The sequence below is a fragment of the Babylonia areolata genome, chromosome 5 (genome assembly GCF_041734735.1).
Source record: "Babylonia areolata isolate BAREFJ2019XMU chromosome 5, ASM4173473v1, whole genome shotgun sequence".
Classification (NCBI taxonomy): domain Eukaryota; kingdom Metazoa; phylum Mollusca; class Gastropoda; order Neogastropoda; family Buccinidae; genus Babylonia; species Babylonia areolata.
Window position 1 is genome coordinate 44,928,006 of NC_134880.1, and position 19,005 is coordinate 44,947,010.

General features: G+C 44.6%; 1 protein-coding gene across 2 annotated transcripts in view; it reads left to right on the plus strand.

Moving 5' to 3' along the window:
• The window catches only part of LOC143282093 (ras GTPase-activating protein 1-like), a 54,678-nt gene that overhangs the window by 19,392 nt on the left and 16,281 nt on the right, over nt 1-19,005 (plus strand). For both annotated transcript variants that reach the window (XM_076587579.1, XM_076587580.1), the window contains exons 11-20: nt 1,144-1,217; nt 2,483-2,570; nt 3,391-3,620; nt 5,782-5,855; nt 7,973-8,148; nt 10,397-10,559; nt 13,011-13,153; nt 15,078-15,193; nt 17,698-17,784; nt 18,912-18,979. In XM_076587579.1, the coding sequence (XP_076443694.1) occupies nt 1,144-1,217; nt 2,483-2,570; nt 3,391-3,620; nt 5,782-5,855; nt 7,973-8,148; nt 10,397-10,559; nt 13,011-13,153; nt 15,078-15,193; nt 17,698-17,784; nt 18,912-18,979 (1,219 nt within the window). The remainder of the gene's footprint in view (nt 1-1,143; nt 1,218-2,482; nt 2,571-3,390; nt 3,621-5,781; nt 5,856-7,972; nt 8,149-10,396; nt 10,560-13,010; nt 13,154-15,077; nt 15,194-17,697; nt 17,785-18,911; nt 18,980-19,005) is intronic.

Sequence of the window (19,005 nt, forward strand, 5' to 3'; positions counted from 1 at the left end):
TAATGATGATAACAATAATAATGATAACAATAATAAAGATAGTAATAATCAGAAGAAGAAGTAGAAGAAGAAGAATGATGTTGATATGGGGATTGAAATTATTATGTGACGGTCATATCAGTTCAGTCCTCTTCAAGAGCAAGCACGCTGACAGCTGGCGAGCCCGACTCGAGATCAGCAGATTCTTCGGTAGTGACTGCAGAGAATGTCAGGACAGTGGTGGGTTCTGTTTGTTCCCCTGTGTTTTCACCTTATCCGATTCTTCTTCCCCATGCTGGCGCCAGGGCTTGCTTCAAGTGTGCCTGCAGATTGGTGGATTGTGTGATGCCAGACACTTTGGTCAGTGGCTTGGGTGGTCAGTTGGCAGGGGTTGATGTCACAGGTTGTGAGGGCCTTCTTCACTGTGTCTTTATACAGGTTCTGCTCTGTTTGTGGTGACCGGACAACAGTTGACCATACAGAACGATGTATGGTAGTCGGTAATCTTCCATTCTGGAGATGTGTCCTGCCCAACACAGTTGAGTCTTCAGTAATATGTGATGGAGGGGGGTGGGGTGGGGGGGGGGGTAAGGATGTCGGACATGAGCTTCATGTCTGCGCAGTGGAGCTTTACGGTGGAGTGAAGTGAATACTACTACTACTAATGATGATGATGGTGATGTGCATTAATGTATGACATGGTGTTGCCATGATTTTAGAGGTATGATGTGGTGCTGCCATGAGTTCAGAGGTATGATGTGGTGTTGCATTGAGTTCAGAGGTATGATGTGTTGCCATGAGTTCAGAGGTATGACGTGGTGTTGCCATGATTTCAGAGGTATGATGTGGTGTTGCCATGATTTCATGTGGTGTTGTCATTATTTCAGAGGTATGACGTGGTGTTGCCATGATTTCAGAGGTATGATGTGGTGTTCCATGATTTCAGAGGTATGATGTGGTGTGGTGTTGCCATGATTTCAGAGGTACGATGTGGTGTTGCCATGATTTCATGTGGTGTTGCCATGATTTCAGAGGTACGATGTGGTGTTGCCATGATTTCAGAGGTACGATGTGGTGTTGCCATGATTTCATGTGGTGTTGCCATGATTTCAGAGGTACGATGTGGTGTTGCCATGATTTCATGTGGTGTTGCCATGATTTCAGAGGTCCAAACCCAAGGGGCTGGTGGAGCTGAACTACACCTCCATCTACCCCATCCATGACAGTCTGTTTGGCAGGTAAGGGCCGCAGCCCCTGTGCTGCTTTCATTCTCTTTTTCCTTTCCATGACACAGTGGAAAAAGTTTATTGAATTTTGGTTGTTCTCTGTAATCTGGCTAATTTAGCTCAGGTACTTCTCTGTTCTGGTGGTGGGTATGTGTGTGTGTGTGTGTGTGTGTGTATGAGAGAGAGAGAGAGAGAGAGAGAGTGAGAGTGGGTGTGCAGAAGAGTGAACGGCCTGAAAATGAACCATGCCTGTTATATACCTAACTGGATTTGTCACAGTTCCTCGTTGACTGATGCACCATCCTCATGCACCATCATACAGTGTTGTTGAAACTGATTTTTAATTACACATACTATACCATGCCCCGATGGTACAGACTCGGGCAGTAGTCTGACTCCTGTCCTGTGTAAAATACTGGTCCATCTCGTTGACTGATGCACCATCCTCATACACCATCATACGGTGTTGCTGAAACTGATTTTTAATTACACATACTATACCATGACCCAGTGGTACAGACTCGGGCAGTAGTCTTGACTCCTGTCCTTTGTAAAATACTGGTCCATCTGTGCAGAGAAATCTAAAAGTAGCTGCGGCTAGTGAGCTCCCTTAGTATATTACCTCCCTTGTGTTTACATATGCGGCGTCCTCTTTCCAGGCAGATGTTGTTTTTTATTCCTGAAGTCTGTGCACCAAGAGGGTTTCCTTTCTTTTTTTTTTTTGCTTTTTTTCTTTTTTGTCTATTTCCCCTCTTTCGTTTTATTGTTTGAACTTCTGTCATTGCATGTTATGATGTCTGCTAACAGGACATAAGACTTGATTGATTGTTTAGGTGATCAGACTAAAAGTAACTATTTCAACACCAAATTTCTGTGTGAAGAACTCTCCCCAGTGCCAAATGTTGTAGAAACAATGCTCTCAGTCACAGGCTTCGGTTCATATCAAAACAACACAGTGGACCTGTGCACTTCAAACACAGACAGGGGGCCAAAGTTGGTAATTTTTTTGTGGCAGGAAACTGGCTTCAGCTGTCGAGCTTTGTTACAATGTGAAAAATGGTCTTATCAGCGTGAACCCACAATGTCGACAGAAGTCGCCAGGTGCACTGTCTAGTCAACTAAAGTCGCCAATGGTGGTGAAAGAGTTGAGCCCCAAATTGCAATTCATCAGTGAAAGTGTATTTTACAAGATGGTGTGTGTGTGTGTGTGTGTGTGCATGCGCGCGCACGTGTGTGTGTTTGTGTGTGTGCGTGTCTGTGTATGCTTTGTGTTTCAGGCCCAACTGCTTTCTGCTTGTATCAACGTACGACAACCAGAACAAAACTCTGAGCTACATCAATGCAGAGAGCAGTGAGGTCATTCGGGTCAGTATCACTCATCTTGCTGTTAATGCCCACAGATATCTCCTTTACACAACAAATAATGATGATAATAATAATAATAATAATAATAATAATAATAGTAATAATAGTAACAATAATGATATTGTTAGCCTCATTGTTATTAACAATATATATTGAATGTATATGATAATGTGATAATAGTAATGATAGTAATACTAATGATAGTAATAATAATAATGATAATAATAATAATGATAATAATAGTAGTAGTAGTAGTAGTAGTAGTAGTAGTAGTGTCAGTATCATGGTTATCAACAATATAATGTATATATATTAGATATATATAATCTAATAATGATAATAATGGATCATTTGTATATAGTGCATGGAATACTAAACGATATTCTGCAGCCATTGTGCTGCCCAGTTCCATTGTGATGGTGACATGTCTGACAGCAGTAGAGCTGTACTCATACTGCTTTCCCCTGACAGAGGTGGGTGCACATTCTGAAGGACTCATGCACCAACACATCAGGGGCTGTCAGGTACAGCTGTACTCATACTGTTTTTTTCCCTGATAGAGGTGGGTGTGCATTCTGAAGGACTTGTGCACCAGCACATTGGGGTTTGTCAGGTACAGCTGCACTGATACTGTTTTTCCCTGACAGGTTGGTGCACATTCTGAAGGACTCGTGCACCAACACATCAGGGGCTGTCAGGTACAGCTGTACTCATACTGTTCTCTCCCTGGTAGAGGTGGGTGCGCATTCTGAAGGACTCGTGCACCAACACATTGGGGTTTGTCAGGTACAGTTGTACTGATACTGTTTTTCCCTGACAGAGGTGGGTGCACATTCTGAAGGACTCGTGCACTAACACATCGGGGGCTGTGCCCAAGAAAGGCCTGCGGTCCCTGCACAGTCTGTCGGTGACGGTGTTCTCGGCGCATAACGTCCCATACAAGCTCCTCTCCCACCCAGCCTGCGCCCTCGCCCTCAACCAACACCGGGTCGCCCGCACCCAGACCTGTGAGAGTGGCGACCCCTTCTGGGGGGAGGAGTTCCAGCTAGAGTGAGTGCCCTTGATGGCTGTGTGTGTGTGTGTGTGTGTGTCGGCGTCGTCAGCCTCAGTTGCATCCTAGTCCGTTGAGCACATACTTTTTTTTCTTTGCCTTTTCTTTCTTTTGTCTTCTTATTTTTGTGCACTGTGCATGTGACTCTAAATTGGAAAAACAATAACAACACCAACAAAAAATACAAGAAAATACAGAAATTCCCATGCATGCTCAGTGGTGGGATACATAAACCAAAGTCATACATGTAAAATGTTAATGTCTGTCTGAATGTGTATGTGTGCATGCCTGAAATCAGATTCAATGACAGAGGAAATGAATGATGAGTGCCCATAGGCAGCTGTCTGTCAGCAGGTAGGCAGCCTGATGTGCAAATGACAGTGTTTGTAAAGCACTTAGAGCTTGGTCTCTGACTGAGGATAGGCGCTTTATAACTATCCATATCATCAACATTCCTTTGATTGTGTATTCGTAATGATGGTCAATTTATGCGTACTTAAATGTCAGAGAGTGTTTGCATTTTTTATGTTTTTTGTTGCTCATGTCTCCCACTCACCATCTTTCAGTCCCTGTGTCACCAACCTGTTTGTATTGATGCTGGTCGGAATCTCTCTCTGTCCTTGATACTGTTTGCCGTTATTTTGGTTATGGAATATTTGATTGATTGATCAGTGTCTGTTATGTACTCAGTTCCTGATAGATCATCTTATACTGTTTGCCATTATTTTGGTTATGGATTATTTGATTGATCGGTATCTGTTGATGTACTCAGTCGGTTCCTGATAGATCATCTTATTCTGTTTGTTGTTATTTTGGTTATGGATTATTAAACTGATTGATCAGTATCTGTTGGTGTACTCAGTTGGTTCCTGATAGATCATCTTATACTGTTTGCCGTTATTTTGGTTATGGATTATTTAACTGATTGATCAGTATCTGTTGGTGTACTCAGTCGGTTCCTGATAGATCATCTTATACTGTTTGCCATTATTTTGGTTATGGATTATTTAACTGATTGATCAGTATCTGTTGATGTACTCAGTCGGTTCCTAATAGATCATCTTATACTGTTTGCCGTTATTTTGGTTATGGATTATTTAACTGATTGATCAGTATCTGTTGGTGTACGCAGTTGGTTCCTAATAGATCATCTTATACTTTTTGCCGTTATTTTGGTTATGGATTATTTAACTGATTGATCAGTATCTGTTGGTGTACTCAGTTGGTTCCTGATAGATCATCTTATACTGTTTGCCGTTATTTTGGTTATGGATTATTTAACTGATTGATCAGTATCTGTTGATGTACTCATTTGGTTTCTAGTAGATCATCTTATACTGTTTGCCGTTATTTTGGTTATGGATTATTTAACTGATTGATCAGTATCTGTTGGTGTACTCAGTTGGTTCCTGATAGATCATCTTATACTGTTTGCCGTTATTTTGGTTATGGATTATTTAACTGATTGATCAGTATCTGTTGGTGTACTCAGTCGGTTCCTAATAGATCATCTTATACTGTTTGCCATTATTTTGGTTATGGATTATTTATCTGATTGATCAGTATGTGTTGGTGTACTCAGTTGGTTCCTGATAGATCATCTTATACTGTTTGCCATTATTTTGGTTATGGATTATTTAACTGATTGATCAGTATCTGTTGGTGTACTCAGTCGGTTTCTAATAGATCATCTTATACTGTTTGCCATTATTTTGGTTATGGATTATTTAACTGATTGATCAGTATCTGTTGATGTACTCAGTCAGTTCCTAATAGATCATCTTATACTGTTTGCCATTATTTTGGTTATGGATTATTTAACTGATTGATCAGTATCTGTTGGTGTACTCAGTCGGTTTCTAATAGATCATCTTATACTGTTTGCCGTTATTTTGGTTATGGATTATTTAACTGATTGATCAGTATCTGTTGATGTACTCATTTGGTTTCTAGTAGATCATCTTATACTGTTTGCCGTTATTTTGGTTATGGATTATTTAACTGATTGATCAGTATCTGTTGGTGTACTCAGTCGGTTCCTAATAGATCATCTTTTTTTCGACCCCAGAGCCTTTGTTGTCTTCTTCTCTCTTCCTTCTGTTTTCCGTCCGTCTGTCTGTCCCTGAGCGGTCAGTGAAGGTGTGGCGTAACGTGTTTCAGTGACATTCCATCAGATGTGGAGAGCTTCACCGTGTCACTCATCAATGTCAAACGCAGCAGGGAAATGTTCATTGGTGAGTATGCAGACAATAAAATGATGATGATGATGACTAGACGGGTCGTCTTTTCACTGTTAGCTGCGCAAAATTTGGCCAAGCAGAGCAAACCGATAGGCCTAGTTTGCATCAGTTTGACATGGTAAGTATATGTATCACCAAACATGGAGTATAATACAAACTCCTCCTATGATGATGATGATAATCATAATAATGGTAAATAACAATAATAGTAATGATAAAAGTATTCACATCGTCTAGAGACAAATCAAAGCACTTTCACACCAGTCATTCACATGCATGCATAACTTCTATTTTGAAGGACAGAAGATAAATCTTGTTGTAAATACATGTGAATAGAAAGCCAGAGAGAGTGTAGACTGGAGAGAGAGAGAGAGTGTGGGTGGGGGGAGGAAAGTAGGTACATTTGAAGGCCAGACATGAAAGAGTTCAGTGTGCTGATTTCACATAGTGAAAGAGGGAGCTGGTTCCAACTGTAAAGTCCAGATGTGAATGTCCTCACACACGATTTTCATTAGTGAGTGTACTGACCAGAATGCATGGCCAGACGTGAACGTTCTCAAAACATTATCAAGGGTTCATACAGGTTTCAAAAGTTTTCAAGAATTGTGAAACAAAAACAAAAAATGACATGCCTTTTTGAAGTCGTTAAAAAGTAGATAAAAATCCTGGTTTGTACAAGTTTTTTTTATATAAATTTTAGCCTCAGTGTTACTTGTAACCAAAACATTATGTATTGTTTCTGTCAGTGATAAAGCACAGCTGTGGAGTGTTTCACCTGAATTTGAATTTAAAGTAGAATTATGATTTATGAAAAATTAAACCTAAAAGAATCTTTGTGACGGAAATGCGGGCACCATAGATGTCATGCATTTCATCCAGGTTCCTGGCTTTAAAAATTTTTTGCCTTTTGAAGACAATAAATAAGGCTTTTGAATTTTGCACTTAAAAGCCTGTATGAACCACAAAAATTTTTATGTTCATAGATCAGTGATCAGACATTCAAGAAATCAGGATCCCAAGTTTGTGTCAAATCGTTGCCAGACCAACAAACAACAAAATGAGCATGCGTGTGTGTGTGTGTGCACATACAGGCATATTCATATAATGAGGGACATGATCCATGTTGATGCTTCTTTGCGTAAACCAGATAAAAAAAACACCCCCAAAACACCACCACTTTACACCTATTGCCCAGTGTTTTCCCTCTGTGCTTTTCCTTGTGCTGTCCACTGTGCTGTCCCCAGTGTTGTCCTGTGCTGTCTCCCCCCCTAACCCCCTGTGCTGTCTGCCCCAGTGCTGTCCACTGTGCTGTCCCCACCAGTGCTATCCTCAGTGCTGTCCACTGTGCTGTCCCCACCAGTGCTATCCTCAGTGCTGTCCACTGTGCTGTCCCCACCAGTGCTATCCTCAGTGCTGTCCACTATGCTGTCCCCACCAGTGCTATCCTCAGTGCTGTCCACTGTGCTGTCCCCACCAGTGCTATCCTCAGTGCTGTCCACTGTGCTGTCCCCACCAGTGCTATCCTCAGTGCTGTCCACTATGCTGTCCCCACCAGTGCTATCCTCAGTGCTGTCCACTGTGCTGTCCCCTCCAGTGCTATCCTCAGTGCTGTCCACTGTGCTGTCCCCACCAGTGCTATCCTCAGTGCTGTCCACTATGCTGTCTCCAGTGCTGTCCCCAGTTCACTGTGCTGTCCACTGTGCTGTCCCCTCCAGTGCTATCCTCAGTGCTGTCCACTGTGCTGTCCCCACCAGTGCTATCCTCAGTGCTGTCCACTGTGCTGTCCCCACCAGTGCTATCCTCAGTGCTGTCCACTGTGCTGTCCCCAGTGCTGTCCCCAGTTCACTGTGCTGTCCACTGTGCTGTCCCCTCCAGTGCTGTCCCCAGTCCAGTCCACTGTGCTGTCCCCAGTCCAGTCCACTGTGCTGTCCCCAGTGCTGTCCACTGTGCTATCACCCAGTGATGTCAATTGTGCTGTCTACTGTGCTATCCCCCTGTGCTGTCCACTGTGCTGTCCCCAGTGCTATCCACTGTGCAAGCCGCCCCCCCCCCCCCCCTCGTGCTATATGCCTGTGGATGCTATCCGCGATGGGTGCAGTGCGGTGTTGCAGGGTCGGTGACGGTGCACCTGTCGTCCCTGGAGAACCAGGACAGTGTGGACGAGCACTACCCCATGGTGGCCGTGGGGGGCGCCCTGTCCAAGGGAGAGGTGGGCTCCCTGCGCTTCCGCACCCACTACAGGCACCAGGTGCTGCTTCCACAGGCCGAGTACACCAGTCTCAAAGAGGTCAGTGGGGGCTGGGGGGGGCGTGGTGTGGGGGCTGAGGGAGGGAGAGGGAAGGTCAGTTTGGTTGCTGTGATATCCATACCTAGAAAGTGAAAGTAGACTGATTTATGTCCTTTGTTATTTGCGCCTGCTCAGAGATCAGGCCCTGCTAGCAGATAACCGTTGCATGAAACGAAGATTGGCTGAGCAATACAGTTTTGTTTCATAATCTTTTCTGTTGTTATAAAGTTTGTATGTGTGCCATACATTAGATAAGAGATCAGAGTTGGGTGATGGGGGGGCTGCGGGTGGGGAGGGGTTAGGGTTCACTGGTATGGGCTAGGCTGGAGGGAGGGAGAGGGAAGGTCAGTTTGGTTATGGGGGGTGGAGGTGGAGGGGGGTTGGGGAGGGGTTAGGGTTCACTGGTATGGGCTAGGCTGGAGGGAGGGAGAGGGAAGGTCAGTTTGGTTGTGGGGGGTAGGGGTGGAAGGGGGCTGGGGAGGGGTTAAGGTTCACTGGTATGGGCTAGGCTGGAGGGAGGGAGAGGGAAGGTCAGTTTGGTCGGGGGGATGGAGGGGGGCTGGGGGATGGGTTAGGGTTCACTGGATTTGGCTGGGGGACAAAAAAAAAAAAAAAGGCAAACCTGTGGCATCTGTCTTTTAAAATTTTGTTATTTGTTTGTTTTCGATTTAAGGAGTACATCAGTTGGTATGCTTTTTTGTTTTGTTTTTTTGTTGTTGTTTGAAATTTTGATACAGTTTATAAGTTTCAGAGATAATTGTCTCAATTATGTTAGCCAATCAGAAACATGTGGAAAGCAGTTTTCTCATGTGAGACATTTACCTTTTTTTCATTTTGTTATTAACAAGAAGGCTTTTCTTTTTGTTGACTTCATGAACATGTATTTGGGTTGTTAAAGTATGTTGACAACCCATAATATGGCATAAGTTATCTGGATCGATGCTAGTCATTCGGATGTAACAAACGGAAGTGCCATGTGTAGCATGCACAGAACACATGTATAAGTATCCACAGCAACATGAGAATTGTCCCAGGCAAAATGTCATTGTAAAATCCACTCTTGATGAACAAGTTTGTGTATGGTGTAATGGGGTGGTGATGTGTGTGTGTGTGTGTGTGTGTGTGTGTGTGTGAAACTGAAGCCTAACTAAATGACACAGGAAATGATTGATGAGAGCCTGAAGGCAGTTGATTGTTGTGCTGTCTGATGCTGGCATGTGCTGATCACTACACTGACATCTGCTGATCGTTGTACTGACATGGTCTGATGACTACACTGATGCTGGCATGTGCTGATCACTACACTGACATCTGCTGATCGTTGTGCTGACATGTGCTGATGTCTACACTGATATTGACATGCGCTGATGACTTCACTGACATCTGCTGATCGTTGTACTGACATGGTCTGATGACTACACTGATGCTGACATGCGCTGTAGTGCTGACATGGTCTGATGACTGCACTGATGCTGACATGGTCTGATGACTACACTGATGCTGACATGCGCTGTAGTGCTGTCATGGTCTGATGACTACACTGATGCTAACATGGTCTGATGACTACACTGATGCTGACATGTTCTGATGACTACACTGATGCTGACATGTTCTGATGACTGCACTGATGCTAACATGGTCTGATGACTACACTGATGCTGACATGTTCTGATGACTACACTGATGCTGACATGGTCTGATGACTACACTGACAGCTGCTGATCATTGTGCTGACATGGTCTGATGACTACGCTGATGCAGACATGCGCTGATTACTACACTGACATCTGCTGATTGTTGTACTGACATGGTCTGATGACTACACTGATGCTGACGTGCGCTGATGACTACACTGACAGCTGCTGATTGTTGTACTGACATGGTCTGATGACTACACTGATGCTGACATGCTCTGATGACTACACTGACATCTGCTGATCGTTGTACTGACATGGTCAGATGACTACACTGATGCTGACGTGCGCTGATGACTACACTGACATCTGCTGATTGTTGTACTGACATGGTCTGATGACTTCACTGATGCTGACATGCGTGGATAACTACACTGACATCTGCTGATTGTTGTACTGACATGGTCAGATGACTACACTGATGCTGACGTGCGCTGATGACTACACTGACAGCTGCTGATTGTTGTGCTCACATGGTCTGATGACTTCACTGATGCTAGACATGGTCTGATGACTACGCCGATACTGACATGGTCTGATGACTGCCCTGACAGCTGCTGATCGAGGAGGGCTATGAGAACCTGCTGACCCTGGCCCAGCTGTGCCCCAAGCAAGAGTGGTCTACCCTGGCCCGCGCCCTCCTGCGCATCTTCAGCTCTGACCGCAAGGAGGTGGTGCTGCTGCGTACCCTCAATGACCACGAGATCGACAGGGAGGGTGAGTGTGGGCGTCTGTCTGTCTGTCTGTCTGACATGGTCCTAAACTCTTTGAACGTGTGTGTGGCCCTTTAGGGGTGTCTTTCTGCTGTTTGATCCTGTTCTGAACAGTGTATGGATCTGTGGGGCCCTTCAGGGATGTCTGTATGTCGTCAGACCTGGTCTTGAGCTCTTCACAAATGTATGGGGATCTCTAGGGGTGTCTGTCGTCGTCTGACCTGGTCCTGAACTCTTCACACGTGTGGGGCCCTTTAGGGGTGTCTGTTGTCGTTTGATCTTGTCCTGAACTCTTCACACATGTGTGGGGCCCTTCAGGGATGTCTTGTTGTTTGATCTGGTCCTGAACTCTTCACACGTGTGGGGCCCTTTAGGGGTGTCTGATGTTGGTTTACTCAGTCCTGAACCCTTCACACGTGTGGGGCCCTTCAGGGGTGTCTGATGTTGATTTACCCAGTCCTGAACTGTTGATTTACCCAGTCCTGAACCCTTCACACATGTCTGGGGCCCTTCAGGGGTATCTGATGTTGATGTACCCAGTTCTGAACCCTTTACACATGTGTAGGGCACTTCAGGGTTGTCTGGTGTTGATTTACCCAGTTCTCAACCTTCACACATGTGTCGGGCTCTTCAGGGGTGTCTGATGTTGGTTTACTCAGTCCTGAACCCTTCACACGTGTGGGGCCCTTCAGGGGTGTCTGATGTTGATTTACCCAGTCCTGAACTGTTGATTTACCCAGTCCTGAACCCTTCACACATGTCTGGGGCCCTTCAGGGGTATCTGATGTTGATGTACCCAGTTCTGAACCCTTTACACATGTGTAGGGCACTTCAGGGTTGTCTGGTGTTGATTTACCCAGTTCTCAACCTTCACACATGTGTAGGGCACTTCAGGGTTGTCTGGTGTTGATTTACCCAGTTCTCAACCTTCACACATGTGTAGGGCACTTCAGGGTTGTCTGGTGTTGATTTACCCAGTTCTCAACCTTCACACATGTGTGGGGCTCTTCAGGGGTGTCTTTTGTCATTTGATCTGGTCCTGAACAGTGTTCACATGTGTATGGCCCTTCAGGGCTGTCTGTCTGTCGTCTGATCTGGTCCTGAACCCTTCACACATGTATGGGACCCTTCAGGGCTGTCTGTCTGTTGTCTGACCTGGTCCTGAACCCTTCACACATGTAAGGGGCCCTTCAGGGGTGTCTGTTTGTCGTTTGACCCAGACTTGAGCCTGGTCGACATCATGCCAAATGCAAACACAATATGCGTTAGGCATTTTTAGTTTCTGTCATGCATATTTTATGATCTGTTGTTTCTGTGATGAATAGATCAACCACACTGGCGGTGAAAAAAGGAAAAAAAAATCTGCATCTGGACAGTCATGAAAATATCCACTCGGCACACAGTTTTCAACATTATCGAACTGTCCAAGATCCCCACATTCACATCACCATTTGCTGAAGATATTCTGACAAAAAACCCCTTCAAATTCATCGCCAGAACCATCGTCGAGGAAGAATTATGAAATCTCAAACTGTGAATGCGCCATCTTGACTTGGATCCATAATTTACTCGAGGCAATTTCATAAAATTTAAGAAAACCAAGAATTCAAACCAGATGGAAAGAAAATGGCTGAAGCCTTGTTCTGAAACCAGATGTATGACAATTTGGGGTCAAGGCTGTTAGAAATTGTATTATGCGGGTGCAAAATTCAAACACTCAAGCTGGTCGTCAGCTGCTGCCACTGGCTGTTGGTTCTGTTTGGCGACTCCTGACGACGCTGGTTAATGAATGCCTGTGTATAAATTATCTCTTTCTTTCTCTCTCTCTCTCCCTCCCTCTCCTCTCTCTGTGTCTCTCCCCCTCTCTCACTCTCACTCTCTCTCCCTCCCCCCCCACCCCCACCCGCTCTCTCTTATTCTACATGTGTGTGTGTGGTACATGATGTGTGTGTGCAGTGCAAATGTCTACGTTGTTCTGGGTGACCACTCTGGCCACCTGTCTCTCCACCTCTCCCCCCCCCCTCCCACCCCTTCTCTTGCTCTCTTCTCCTCCCCCCCCCCCCCCTCACTCTCTCTCTTATTCTACATGTGTGTGTGTGTGGTGCGTGATGTGTGTGTGCAGTGCAAGTGTCAACATTGTTCCAGGCGACCACCCTGGCCACATCTATCTCTCTCTCTCTCTCTCCCTCTCCCTCTCTTCCTCTCTCCCTCCCACTTCCCCCCCTATTGTCCCTCTCTATCGCTTATTCAACATGTGTGTGTGGTGCGTGATGTGTGTGTGCAGTGCAATTGTCAGCGTTGTTCCGGGCAACCACCCTAGCCACCTCTGCCTCCCTCCCTCTCCCCCACCCCTCCCTCTCTCACCCACCTCTCTCTGTCCCTCCCTCTTCCCCCTCTATCCCTCTCTTTCTCTTATTCTATATGTGTGTGTGTGGTGCATGATTTGTGCGTGCAGTACAAGTGTCGACGTTGTTCCGGGCAACCACGCTGGCCACCACCCTGATGGACCAGTACATGAAGATGACGGCCACCGACTTCGTGCGACAGGCCGTGCAGCAGGGGGTGCAGAAAATCATGGAGCTCAAGCACTCCTGTGAGGTCTGTACACTGCTCTTGCTCTTCTGCTCTGTGTGTGTGTGTGTGTGTGTGTGTGTGTGAGAAAATCATGGAGCTTAAGCATTCCTGTGAGGTATATACACTGCTCTTCCGCTGTGTGTGTGTGTGTGTGTGTGTGTGTGTGTTTGTGTGTGTGAGAGAAAATCATGGAGCTCAAGCACTCCTGTGAGGTCTGTACACTGCTTTTCCATTGTGTGTGTGTGTGTGTGTGTGTGTGTGTGAGAAAATCATGGAGCTCAAGCACTCCTGTGAGGTCTGTACACTGCTCTTCTGCTCTGTGTGTGTGTGTGTGTAAGTGTGTGTCTGTCTGTGTGTGGGAGGGGGTTGGGGTGGGGTAGGGGGGGGTTGTGTGTGTGTGTGGGTGGGTGGGTGGGGTGGGGGGCTTTGGGGGGGTGTTTGTGTGTGTTGTAAGGCTGAAGATTATGGAGCTCAAACACTCCTGTGAGGTCTGTACACTCCTCATCCACTGGTTTTGTGTGTGTAAGTGTGTGTGTGTGTGTGTGTGTGTGTGTGAGAGAGAGAGAGAGAGAGAGAGAAGGGAGGTGGGGAAGGGTATGCAGCATGCTGCAGTAACTAAAGTTCCAACACAAACCCAACTACAGCAGACTGGTTTCTGTTTGACTGGCAGTGAGAGCGGTCAGCTGACTGCCCAGTTTAAATAAGTTTTTGATCCCTTCCTGTGAGTGTCTGCACATTGCCGGTGATGTCAGTGTCCTTGTCACCTAAATCCTCTTCACCCAGATCATGTGGGTCATCGAAGGAGGGGAGGTTACTGTGTTTAGGAAAAATCAAAATGCAGTGGCTCCAGTCCATTCAGACAGGATTTTTAAAATTCCGCTTTTTTTGCTGCTCCGTCTTGGCCCCATCCCCGCAGTTAATGCATTTGCAGTGCAACGAAGAGATACATAGATAGATCACTAAGGCACCTGCACATGCCTCTGTAAAAATGCATACACATGTCCTCATGGAAATTCTTATCAGCATAATGAGCACTGTTGACAGGTCTTTGTGTACATCACTAACACACATGTACACACAAACACACACACACATATATATATATATATATATATATACACATGTCCACATGAAAATTATGATGAGCATAATTAGCATAGGTGAGAGGTGTGTGTGTGTGTGTGTGTGTGTGTGTGTGTGTGTGTGAATCACCAACACTCATGCACACATATATACACAAATGCATGTGATAACATGTCCACATGAAAATTATGATGAGCATACAGTGAGCACTGCGTGACAGATGTGTGTATATCACCAGCACTCATGCACACATATATACACAAATGCATGTGATAACATGTCCACATGAAAATTATGATGAGCATAATGAGCACTGGTGAGAGGTCTGTGTGTGTGTATCACCAACACTCATGCACACATATATACACAAATGCATGTTATACACATGTCCACACGAAAATAATGATGAGCATACAATGAACACTGTATGACAGGTGTGTGTGTGTATATCACTAACACTCATGCACACATAATTATATACACTAATGCATACACATGTCCACATGAAAATTATAATGAGCACTGGTGACAGGTGTATGTGTGTCTCACTAAAACTCATGCACTAATACATATGTACACAAATACATATACATATTCACATGAAAATTGCGATGAGCATAATGAGCAGTGGTGACAGGTGAGTGTGTGTATCACTAACACTCATGCACACATAATTATATACACTAATGCATACACACGTCCACATGAAAATTATAATGAGCACTGGTGACAGGTGTATGTGTGTCTCACTAAAACTCATGCACTAATACATATGCACACGAATACATACACATATTCACATGAAAACTGCGATGAGCATAATGAGCTGTGGTGACAGGTGTGTGTGTGATGTGTGTGTCACCAGTTGAACCCTGCCTTGTTGGAGGGGGCAACAGACTCCAAGAACAACACGGAGACGTTGCTGTCACTGCTGCACTCCATGCTGGAGGACATCTTCAAGGCTGTCGACTTCTGTCCTGTGTACGTCCACCCACCTCCTGTCCAGCTCATGTTCATCTCTCGTCTTGATACACTTTCATGTCTTGTTTTGATGTGTTTACTTATTTTGTTTATTTTGTATGATTATTCATTTCCATTTTTTTGTTAACTCATTCTACTCCAGGCATGAGTTAACTGGTACCGTGATTACTGTCCCTGTGGACCTGGTATTGGTATTCTCGTACCAATACACTTTTCTGATTTCGTTTATTATTGCTTGATACTGTTTGTGTTATAAACTGAGCCGACGGGCGCAATAGCTGAATGGTTAAAGTGTTGGACTTTCAGTCTGAGGGTGCTGGGTTCGATAATGGCACCTGGTGGGTGAACGGTGGAGATTTTTTTGTCTCCCAGGTCAACATATGTGCACACCCCTAAACCCCCTTTGTGTGTATACGCAAGCAGAAAGTCAAATACGCACGTTAAAGATCCTGTAATCCATGTCATTGTTCATTGGGTTCTGGAAACAAGAACATACCCAGCATGCACACCCCCCAAAATGGAGTATGGCTGCATACATGGCGGGGTAAAAACGGTCACGCATGTAAAAGCCCACACGTGTACATACGAGTGAATGTGGGAGTTGCAGCCCACGAACGCAGAAGAAGAAGAAGAAGAAACTGAGCTGTTTGTGGAATGCGGAAGCATGAAAATGAAGCATTGTATGACCTATTAAATCAACAAATCTCCATTGATTTTCGCTGTTTTAGTGAACAGTCCTGGAAGCATGAAAATGAAGCATTGTATGACCTATTAAATCAACAAATCTCCATTGATTTTCGCTGTTTTAGTGAACAATCAAATGTTTTTTTTTTTACTGCAGTGGTCTCATGTAGTGCTGATCAAGGGGAGTTGTAGGAGGCATGTAGCTGTGGGGCAGAAGGAGTTGATGTTTACGGCAAACATAAGTCAGGCGCTCGAGGCCTCACCACGTTGGGTCTGTGCATTGATTAGATATCTGCTTCATGTTTTTTGGGTTTTTTTTGTTTTCTTGAAACTGAAACTAAAACTGAAAGTGATGTACGAATATATTTGTTCAAACAATACTTTAAGCTGTGTACACACGACAGGTGGGAAGCAAAGAAAAGCTTGCTTTGTGCAGCAGCAGTCTACATGCTGGGGGACTTGGGTATAAATAGGATCCCGCTTTATGGAAATTCTGTTCCTCTTTTCTGTCTCTGGCTTTTAATTTTTCTCTTTCTGTCGTCTCTTCCTTTCTGTGTTTTCTGCGTCGCTGGTCCATGCAGCTATATATTGTTTTTTTTTTAATAATAATAATAATGATAATAATGGATGCTTATATAGCACACTATCCAGAAATCTGCCCTAGGTGCTTTACAAAAACACTTTCGTTTACATGACACATTACATCAATGTTACATACATACATATACACACGCACATATACACACTCAAATACACATTCATATACATGCATGTAGTTATGTACACATACATTTGTCTACACGCATAGTCAAGCATAGCAAACGCACATTTTTTTCTAGAAAGCTTTGATTTTTTTTCCTGGGCCTGATAATACGGCATATTTACTTCTTTTTTGTTGTTGTTGTTGTTGTTGTTGATTTTTTGTTATTTTGTGCTTTGAATTTTGGAAATGCCTGTTTGCAATTTCTGGTTTTATTTTTGCCTGTTGTCATGTGTATCATTGTTTATTATGTGTGATAATGTTAAGTTATTATGTTCAGTTTTGTTTTTGTTGGTTTGTTCTCTGATGGAAATTTAATGGCATGGTCAACGTCACAGACATGTCCATGGCTTATGTGCATTAATGTGACTGTATGTGTGTCTAATTTCCTTTTTCAGATTTTTTTTTTGGTCCGGTTCTGTGAGACTGATGTTTACAGTTTCAGCCCTGATTTGGACCCATGTGGTTGGCTTGGCTATAAGCAACAAAAGATAAATGTATAGAGCTTGTTCTGTGCAACAGTAGACAACATCGTTTGCATAGCCATCAAGGTTCGCATGCATTGTACATAAACGTACAGGTATCAGTGGATGGGTATGCACACATACATTAATTGATGTTGTTTTTTTGTTTGTTTTGTTTTGTTTTCAGACAACTGCGATGCAGTAGCATGAATATACAAGTATCGGTGGGTATGCACACATTCATTCATTCATTTTGCCCATCGCTCCTGGTGGAGCATAGGCCATCGACGACCCCTCGCCATCGCACTCTGTTCTGGGCTGTTCTGGCCATTCCAGTCCAGTTGGTCCCTTGCTGCTTCAGCTCTGCCTCGGTATCTCGCCTCCAGCTGTTTCGAGGCCGGCCTCTCTTCCTCTTTCCCTGCGGGTTCCAGGTCAGGGCTTGGTGTGTGATGCTGGACGCTGGCTTCCTGAGTGTGTGTCCGATCCAGCCCCACTTCCTCCGCAATATCTGCTTGGCCACTGGTTCCTGTCCCGCTCGCTCCCACACATACTCGCATTAATTTCTGTGTTTTTGGTTTTGTTTGTTTTGTTTTCAGACAACTGCGATACATCTGTTACTGCCTGCAGCGTAAAGCCAGGGCAAAGTGGCCAGACGACGACACAGTGAAGACTCGAGTGGTCAGGTTGGTGTTGTGCTTTCTTCAGTCTCTGTCGGTGGTACTCTGTTGATTTGCTCTGTGGGGGTTGGATGTCTGGTTATGTGTGTGCGTGTTTGTGTATGTGTGTGTGTATGTATGTGTGTGTGTGTTTGTGTGTGTGTGTGTGCTCAGTTGTATGTGCTTATTGTGTGTGTGTGTGTGTGTGTGTGTGTTTGTGTGTGTGTGTGTGCTCAGTTGTATGTGCTTATTGTGTGTGTGTGTGTGTGTGTGCGTGTTTGTGTATGTGTGTGTGTGTATGTATGTGTGTGTGTGTTTGTGTGTGTGTGTGTGTTTAGTTGTATGTGCTTATTGTTTGTTTCACTATGTGTCCAGATGTTTTTGTGTTATTGCAGTCTGTGAGATTGGACAATGAAGGTTTCACTTCTCTTTGTATGTCTAGCGTGATAGAGTTTGAATAAAGCGTCAGTAACAACTGCTGACCCCAGAAGCAGGACTTTTGTGATGTTAGTAAGCATGGTGATAATTATTACCATGGTGATACCCCAAGGCACAGTTTGTGGTATGTGATATTACTGGGAATTTTGTGCAGGACATGTGTCCTGATCTGTATGAGTGTTTCTAATTCATTGTGTGGTCAGTGTGGGTCGTGTTTAGAAACAGTAACATTTTATAATGATTTATGAGTATTCTGATGTCCAGTAGTCTCATGTTTGAAGTGTGGGTACTGTTGATGTGTGTTGTGATATATGAAGGAGAATGTTTTGGGTAAAAAGATGGTTATCAGGGTGTGCAGGTCAGTGGAGGCAGAGGCTGACGATGGTGCTGTGTTGTTGTGTTTTGGGGGTAAAAAGATGGTTATCAGGGTGTGCAGGTTATCGGTGGGAGTGAAGACTGACGGTGGTGTTGTGTTGTGTTTTGGGGTAAAAAGATGGTTATCAGGGTATGCAGTCAGTGGGAGTGAAGGCTGACGATGGTGGTGTGTTGTTGTGTTTTGGGGTAAAAAGATGGTAATCAGGGTATGCAGGTCAGTGGGAGTGAAGGCTGACGATGGTGGTGTGTTGTTGTGTTTTGGGGTAAAAAGATGGTAATCAGGGTGTGCAGATTATCGGTGGGAGTGAAGGCTGACGGTGGTGCTGTGTTGTGTTTTGCAGTAGTTTCATTTTTCTGCGGCTGCTGGGTCCTGCCATTGTCAACCCCAAGTCCTTCAGTCTGGTGTCAGGTGAGAAGGCACCTCCCTCCTCTGTC